General features: G+C 38.6%; 1 protein-coding gene across 4 annotated transcripts in view; it reads right to left on the bottom strand.

Moving 5' to 3' along the window:
- Positions 1-243: 243 nt before the first annotated feature.
- The window catches only part of TUBD1 (tubulin delta 1), a 31,984-nt gene continuing 23,007 nt past the window's right edge, over positions 244-9,220 (bottom strand). For all 4 annotated transcript variants that reach the window (XM_042917505.1, XM_042917506.1, XM_042917504.1 and 1 more), the window contains exons 7-9: positions 4,542-4,682; positions 2,327-2,510; positions 244-551 (exon numbers count right to left, since the gene is read on the bottom strand). In XM_042917505.1, the coding sequence (XP_042773439.1) occupies positions 449-551; positions 2,327-2,510; positions 4,542-4,682 (428 nt within the window). In that variant the 3' untranslated portion in view covers positions 244-448. The remainder of the gene's footprint in view (positions 552-2,326; positions 2,511-4,541; positions 4,683-9,220) is intronic.

Below are 9,220 nucleotides of genomic sequence, written 5' to 3'. Positions count from 1 at the left end.
TATATGCTAATTTGGATGTAAATTTAAAAAAATTAAAATAAAATAAAATGAAATAAAGGTTTTCCTCCTGGGGCGCCTGGGTGGCTCAGCCAGTTAAGCATCTGACTTCGGCTCAGGTTGTGATCTTGCGGTTTGTGAGTTCGAGCCCCACATTGGGCTCTGTGCTGACAGCTCAGAGCCTGGAACCTGCTTCGGATTCTGTGTCTCCCTCTCTCTCTGCCCCTCCCATGCTCATACTCTGTCTGTATCTCTCAATAATAAATAAACGTTAAAAAAAAATTAAAAAAAAAAGTTTTCCTCCTTTTCTGTGGTTATGGTATGCCAAAGGAAAGAGCATTCACCTTTGTTACTTTAACAGGTAGGGATCTGAACACCTTACAGAAAAAGTAATATTGAAAATTGTTTAGCCCCAAAATGACCTAGGGTACTTTTTCTCCTTTGTTGGCGATCAGAGATTGCAGTAACTGGCAACAACTTGTTCCAACAATGTGAAACTGTCCAGAAAGTCCTCTTCTTCAATTCCAAATTTTGTGTACTGATGAATGTAGGCTCTGACGAAAGAAACAGAAAATGTAAAATAAAAAAAATCTCAGAGAAATTAGTAACTCCTAAAATCAAACCATAAATAGAACTGTCCTAGTTCATGAATAATTGAAGATGGAAGAATCTCTTAAATGTCTTATATTTATTTCAATGTTTATTCCAAAGATTAGTAAACTTTGAAAGTTTATGTCAAGCTCCCCGCCTTTTTAGTATCCAAGAGAGTGACAGTAAGAAGCACATAGGAAAAAGAAGCATATTCAGATTTGGTTATCTAACCAAGCACATATTGAACACCCTACAGAGATGACTGGGTTCAATACAAACTCTAAAAGGTGCCTGAGAATTTTTACCTAAGGCTTGAAATGCATTAATCTAGTGCTAGGAATGAACTGAAGTCTCCCAAGTATTTTTCAGACATTTACTTTGCAGTTATACCAGGTGGTTCTTTTAATACCCCGTACCCTCCAAATGTTCTGAGGTAGGAGAAATATTAAAAAGAATGCCAGGGGCAGACATGGATTAAATTGATGTAATAAGAGCTGCTGCCATTTAAGGGGGGTGGGAAGTGAATGATATCAGAAAAGGACAGAATTCACTGCTGTCCTTTTGGACGGGGCTTGTGGAATAGCCACGTGTGGAAAGGGGGAGCCCTTGGGAATCCTGGATAATCAGAGTAGAGGCCTTGCCAATTAATATGAGGAATTCTGCTTTGACAAGTAATTGTGGCAGAGGTCAGGAGACCTGATAACTCATTTCTTAGGATCAAGCAGACATTTTGTAGTGGCAAATGGAGTTAAACTTGCAATATTTCTTGCTGAACAAGACCAGGATCTCTTCCATTCTTCCAAGCATCTTATTTTGGAATACTATTTTATTGTCCCAGCCTTATAATGAAATTTCTACTTTAATTTCATTTCATTTGGAAACTACTCCTTTTATCAACAAGAGTTAACAGCAATGTGGTAGGTATTTTTACATGATTATCTCACTTAATCCTCTTATTTTGGACCCATTGTGCAGAAAAGAAAATGATGCCTGAAGTAACATGACTGAATTTCACACCTACAAAGTAAGCCATGCTTGCTCCATGTTGTAGGTTGAATGTTTGCGTTCCCCCAAAATTCGTACATTAAAATCTTACCCCCAAGGTGAGAGTATAAGGAGGTGAGGCCTTTGGAAGGTGATAGGTCATGAAGGTGGAGCCCTCATGAATGGAATCGGTGCCCTTTTAAAAGAGGCCCATGAAAGATCTTTGCCTCTTTGGCCATTTGAGGACACAGGGAAAGACATCACCTATGAACCAGGAAGTAGCTCCTCAGTAGACATCAAATCGGCCAGCACCATTTAATTTGGACTTCCTAGCCTCTAGAACTGTGAGAAATAAATTTCTGTTGTTTATAAGATATGCAGTCTGTGCTATTTTTGTTAGAGCAAATCAAACAGACTAAGACATTCCAGATCCTGCTTTCTGTTTTAAGATTTATATTCCTAAGGGTAGAAAGACTTGTAGATTTCTGGGCACCTGGGTGGCTCAGCCAGATAAGCATCCGACTTTTGATTTTGGTTCAGGTCATGATCTTTCAGTTTGTGAGATTAAGCCCCCCATCAGGATTTGTGCTGAGAGTACGGAGCCTTCTTGGGATTCTCTCTCTCTCTCTCTCTCTCTCTCTCTCTCTCTCTCCTGCCCCTCCCCTGCTCACATACACTCTCTATAAATAAATAAATAAGTAAATAAATAAATAAATAAAACAAAGAAAGGTTTGTAGATTTATTTTTTACTTACTTTGAAGCAAACATATTCCATGCTTTGCCCACAATTGTATCAAGTGGTTTTAGTAAGAACTGGCTATTGCTGACCAATGCTGCAGACTTCTCATATTTGCTAAATGCTCGCTGGGTTTTCCACACATTGAAAGCATTAACAGGCGCTAACCAAGAAGTATAGAGTGCTGGATCTTTAAATCCTCCTAGAGTAAAACAACATTAAGCCATTTTTCATACCATAAATCATTAATTTTGGAAACAAATTAATAAACAGATTTTTCTTATTTTAATATTTAACCAGAAATCTTTTGTTTTACCTATTTAAAACTAGTTTATAGTGCTTTTAGATAAATGACCCATAGACATTGTAAAAAAAATAGTAGTAATTCACACCACTCAGAGAAGTATTAAGAAGAAAATTTAAGTCAACTGAACAGGTGAAATGTCACCATCCAGAGAAGATTGTGAACATTTTGTTGACCCTCTTGTGTATATAATTTTACAGACACGCTGTTCTATAATCTATGTTTTCATTTACCAGTATGGTGTGAACCTCTTTTTCATGTCAATAAATATCACTCATATTTAAAGCCTTAGTATGTGAATATACCATAATTTATTTAACATATTTCCTACTGTTGGGCATTTAGGTTGTTTCCACATTTTTGTGTGAAAGATACTACAGTGAATATCTTTGCAAGAACACCTCTCTGTACCTATGTCATTTGTTGTGGGTAAATTTTTGGAAGTTTGATTACTTTATATATTCTCTTATTAATTCTCTTGATTTAGAATCTAAAATGAAGACTATGAAGAAAATGTTCTGAGGTAGGAGAAAGTATACCATCTGATGGACCTGAAATGATCTCTCTTTAGTTTTCACTTTTTTATCTAAGGTGCATTACAGATTATTTGGTCTTCTTTCTATCATAGCTAGAAGCAGCCAATTTGATACTGCTAAAATCATCAAATAAGGATAATACAAACCTGGAGATTCGCCATAGAAACAAACTAATAAGAGTACTGCTCTTTGAACCTCCTGAAAATTTTGTAACAAAATGCTTGTCACAGAGATCCTAGTTGTGCTACATTACCTGTTCTCCCCTTCTTTAGTAACAGAGCTCCCCAATTTTAACTGTGCTCATGACACCCTTGCAGCTAGTTGTAGCACAAGATTCAGTCCCAATCAAAGCTATTCAAACATGAGTGTGGTGTGCGACCCTAGGAAAAGGCAGCATACCCTCCTTTGCTCATTCCTATGTGATTTGATGGCTGAAGCTCAAATAGAGGTCTTGGACTATGAGGAGGAAGCCATGGGACACCCGGGTGGCTCAGTTGGCTGAGTGTCCTACTTTATCTCGGTCATGATCTCACAGTTTATGAATTCGGGCCACTTGTCAGGCTCTGTGCTGACAGCTCAGAGCCTGGAGCCCACTTCAGATTCTGTCTCCCTCTCTCTGCCCTTCTCCTGCTTGCACCCTGTGTCTCTCCCTCTCAAAAATAAACATTAAAAAATTAAAAAACAAAAAAACCAAAAAAAGCAAGAGGAGAAAGCCATAAGGTGAGGACAGAAAGAATTTAATCTGTATCTTGTTTCAACTACTTCTATTTTTTGGTGTCCAGTTACATAATACTGATACAATGCTTATACTTTGCTACTAAAACACAGTTATTATTTTCCTTTCTTTAAAAATAAATTCAGGGGGGAGGCTGGGTGGCTCAGTCGGTTGAGCGTCCAACTTCAGCTCAGGTCATGATCTCACGGTCTGTGAGTTTGAGCCCCGCATTGGGCTCTGTGATGACAGCTCAGAGCCTGGAGCCTGCTTCGGATCCTGTGTCTCCCTCTCTCTCCGCCCCTCCCCCACTCATGCTCTGTCTCTCTCTGCCAAAAATAAATAAACATTAAAAAAAATTTAAAAATAGATTCAGGGACTTCCTTTTTTCCTAAAATTTTTTATTTTTTTGAGAGAGTACAAGAGGGGGAGGGGCAGAGTGAGAGGGAGACACAGAATCTGAAGCAAGGTTCCAGGCTCCAGCTGTCCACACAGAGCCTAACATTGGGCTCGAACTCATGAGATCATGACCTAAGCCAAAGCCCAACGCTTAACTGACTGAGCCACTCAGGCACCCCAGGGGAGGAACTTCCTTTAAAAAACAAACAAACAAACAAAAAAACGTGTACCATGTACATGAGCAAAATGTACATCTTAACTTTCACCTTAACTTCTGCTTACCCAGATCTGCACTATGCACATCTTTCCCACGAAGGATGACCAAGTTAGCAATGGAAGTGTTAAAATGAAGCTCCCTGTTGAGAGACACTTTACCAAGAGTAGGAAGTCCTGATAAAGGAGGCCGAACCTGCCAATCAATACCTACCAAAGGAAAAAAAGCAAGAAATTTTATAAATCACTTTGAGCAACAAGAGAAAGATGTATTATGGCAGGTATATTTTACATATATTTTTATTTGATAAGTAAAAAAAATTTTTTTTAAGGTTTTTATTTATTTTTGAGAGAGAGAGACAGAGCATGAGCAGGGGAGGGGCAGAGAGAGAGGGAGACACAGGATCTGAAGCAGGCTCCGGGCTCTGAGCTGTCAGCACAGAGCCCAATGAGCCCAATGCAGGGCTCAAACCCACCAACCGTGAATCATGACCTGAGTCCAAGTTGGACGCTTAACTGACTGAGCCACCCAGGCTCCCCAAAAGTTGTTTTTTTCTACTAAATGTTTAAAAATTTTTACCTGGTTGACCAAAATGATTCAAACTATTAAGTCCCGAGAAAGGGATGAAATACTCTGCATAGGGTGTTCAAGGATGGTGGTAGGTGCATACAATGGATTTCTACTCAGGAATAAAAAGAAACTACTGATACACATAACAAACAACATGGACACATCTCAAGAGCATTATGCTAAGTGAAACGAGTTTGACTCAAAAAAATTACGTACTGGATGATTCCATTTATAGGACATTCTGAAATAGGCAGAACCATGGGAACAAAATTCAAATCAGTAGTTGCCAGAGGCTGGAGTGGAGGGAAGAGACTGCCTACAAAGGAGCATGAAGGAACTTTTTGGGATGATGGAAATACTCTATCTCAGTTGTCATAGAGGTTACTATAAGTTTGTCAAAATTCATAGAACTATACACCTAAAAAGGGTGAACTTTGCTCTATATGCCTGTATGAACAAACAAAATTCATACAAAAATGTTAAGGGATGTAGAAACACAAAACAAAAACAGGATTGAAAATTGACTGGTTATAGGGAAATATTAAGAAAATACTTTAAAAAGTTTTTTTTCTTAAATATTTATTTTTGAGAGAGTGAGTGCGAGCAGGGGAGGTGCAAAGAGAGAAGGGGACAGAGGATCCAAAGAGGGCTCTGCGCTGACAGCAGTGAGTCCAGTTCAGGGCTTGAACTCATGAACTGTGAGATCATTACCTGAGCTGAAGTTGGAAGCTCAAACAACCGAGCCACCCAGGTGCCCCTAAGAAAATACTCTTAAATTATACATAGAATAGGGATAAAATTCAGTGTTCATAACAGACTGATTTTCAGCAGAGAAATACAACAAACCAAAAATTTTGGCATGCTGAACTCAGTAAGAAGACAAGCCAATTTAAGAATTAGAAAGATGTTTGAATAAACATTTCACCAAAAAAGATAATCAAACAACTCTACCGAGCACATTAAAAGATGCTCAACATCACTGTCATTAGGAAAATGCAAATTGAAGGGCATGTGGTTGGTTCAGTCCGTTAAGTGTCTGACTCTTGATTTTGGCTTAGGTCAGGATCTCACAGTTTGTGATATCGAGCCCCACATTGGGCTCTGCGCTGACAGTGTGGAGCCAGCATGGGATTCTCTCACTCTCTCTCTCTATGCCCCTCCCCTGCTCTCTTTCTTTCCCAAAATAAATAAATAAACATTAAAAATGTAAATTGAAGGGCATCTGGGTGGCTCAGTAGGTTGAGTCTGATTTTGGCTCAGGTCACAGTCTCGTGGTTCATGAGTTGGAGCCCTGTGTTGGGCTCTGTGCTGACAGCTCAGAGCCTGGAGCCTCTTCGGATTCTGTGTCTCCCTCTCTCTCTGCCCCTCTCCTGCTTGTGTTCTATCTGACTCTCCCTCTCTCAAAAACAAATAAACATTAAAAATTAAAAAAAAAATGCAAACTGAAACCACAAGGAGATACTACTTCATACCTATTAGAATGGCTATAATCAAGAAGACTAACAATATCAGATGTTGGCAAGGATGTGGAAAAACTGAAACCCTCTTAAACTGTTGGTGGGAACGTAAATGGTGCAGCCACTTTGGAAGGGTTTAGCAGTTTTACAAAATGTTAAATACATACTTATCCTTTGACCCAGCAATGCTACTCCTAGGTATATAATCAAGAGATTGATGGGGTACCTGGGTGGCTCAGTCGGTTGAGCGTCTGACTTTGGCTCAGGTTCGTGGGTCTGAGCCCCACATCAGGATTGCTACTCTCAGCACAGAACCCACTTTGAATCTTCTGCCTCCCTCTGTCTGCCCCTCCCCCACTCGCATTCTCTCTCAAAAATAAATATTTAAAAAGTTAAAAAAAGATTAAAAACATATGTGTACACAAAAACTTGTACACAGATGCACACAGCAGCATTATTTGTTACAGATACAAAGTGAAAAGAAGCCAAACGTCCAGTCAACTGTTGGACATCTAATTTTTTTTTTAACGTTTATTTATTTTGAGACAGAGAGAGATAGAGCATGAACGGGGGAGGGTCAGAGAGAGAGGGAGACGCAGAATCTGAAACAGGCTCCAGGCTCTGAGCTGTCAGCACAGAGCCGACGCGGGGCTCGAACGCACGAACTGCGAGATCGTGACCTGAGCTGAAGTCGGACGCTTAGCCGACTGAGCCACCCGGGCGCCCCTCAACTGTTGGACATCTAAATAAAATGTCATATGTCCATCTGATGGAATACTATTCAGCAATACAACAAACAGATTGAACTACTGATACATACTACAACGTGGATGAACCTCAAAGACATTAAGTGAAAAAGATCAGGCCCAAAAGACTATTTATTGTATAATTTCATTTATATGATATGTCCAAAATAGGCAGATCTGTAAAGACAGAAAGCACACCAGTGGTCATTTGGGACAGGGGGTAAAAATGGGAGCTGACTGCAAAATGAATACAAGGAACTTTCTGGAGTGATGGAAATGTTCTACAGCTGGCTTGTGATAATGATTGCACAACTCTGCAAAGTTATGAAAAAAATCACTGAATTATACACTTATCATAGGTGTATGTGGTATATAAATCACACCTCAGTAAAAATATTTAAAAATTTATGACACGCTGGGGCACCTGGGTGGCTCGTTGGTTGAGCGTCAGACTTAGGCTCAGGTCATGATCTCACAGTTTGTGGGTTTGGGCCCCACATTGGGCTCTGTGCTGACAGCTCAGAGCCTGGAGCCTGCTTCAGATTCTGTCTCCCTCTCTGTCTGCCCCTCCCCACTCACACTCGGTCTCTTGCTCTCAAAAAAATAAAAAATTAAAAAAAAAAATTTATGACATGCTATAAAAGCTGTACTTGTTAGATAATTCATCACTCTATATTACTCAGAAATAAAAGGTAATAAACTCTATCTAAAAGTTACAAAAAGAAAAAAGAAATGAAGCCATTCTAAAGTTAGGCCCTTGAAAAATTAATGTTCAAGAAGTGAAAAGGGGAAAAAAAAAAGTGAAAAGGGAAAAGTTAAGCAAATAAAATTTATTTATTTATTTATTTATTTATTTTTATTTTTTTTTTTAAACTGTATCTAGAAAACTTTGCTCTTTTTTTTTTAAATTTTTTTTTTTTAACGTTTATTTATTTTTGAGACAGAGAGAGACAGAGCATGAACGGGGGAGGGGCAGAGAGAGAGGGAGACATAGAATCCGAAGCAGGCTCCAGGCTCTGAGCTGTCAGCCCAGAGCCCGATGCGGGGCTCGAACTCACGGACCTCGAGATCGTGACCTGAGCTGAAGTCGGACGCTTAACGGACTGAGCCACCCAGGCGCCCCTAAGCAAATAAAATTTAAAATGAGAAGAGAAGTAACCAAAAAAAAGCATTATCGGAAATAAAAATAAATCCAGATGGGTTAAAAAATTTAAATATTAAATATAAAACTATAAAAAATGCTGGAAAATACTAAGGAATATTTTATATCTCGGGCAAGGCTCAGAATCTATAACATAGGAAGATATATGGGTTTGCTGACATAAAAATGTAAAACCTCCATATGATGAAAAATACTACACAAAAGACAACAATGATGGACAAAAATACTTGAAACCCATGTGACAAAAAAGGGTATAAATCCATAATATTATTTTCCTTCCATCTACGACACCACTGATTATAAAAAAGATTATCAAATTATGTCAATTATTCACTTAGATTATTAAATTTTATACTTATTGAAATAGTTCTTTTAGAGTAAATTAGGTTTGGATTTTTAAAAATTAGATCATTCTTGAACATCCATAAAAAATATATGTAACAAAATAAATTAAAGTTTTCCTAAAATGTTTTCACATTCAGTGGCTTTATCACTTTTTGACTCAGCATTAATGATGCCAATGTTTTTTCACCCATTATTATTCTCTGTCCCTCCAGAACATCTTTAAGGGAATCCATGAAAACACTAAGTCACTGGCTCCTAAATTAGCTTTCCTATCCTGTAGAGCACCACTGCCTTTGACTCCTGATCAAGGAATGTTGTTAAACTTGTCTGTTCAGCATGATTAACTGCCTCTTCTGTACTGTAGCATAAAACTAAAGGTTTATTTTCTAGAGAGGATATGATTGAGGGTCTCTGGTCTGGAGAACACAAGGCAGAGTTAAGGGTAAGGAACTAGAGAGATCAAGCAA

This window comes from Panthera leo, chromosome E1 (assembly GCF_018350215.1).
Source record: "Panthera leo isolate Ple1 chromosome E1, P.leo_Ple1_pat1.1, whole genome shotgun sequence".
NCBI classification, from domain to species: Eukaryota; Metazoa; Chordata; class Mammalia; order Carnivora; family Felidae; genus Panthera; species Panthera leo.
The sequence above is the reverse complement of the archived record's forward strand: the minus strand, read 5'-3'. Positions and strand labels throughout refer to the sequence as shown.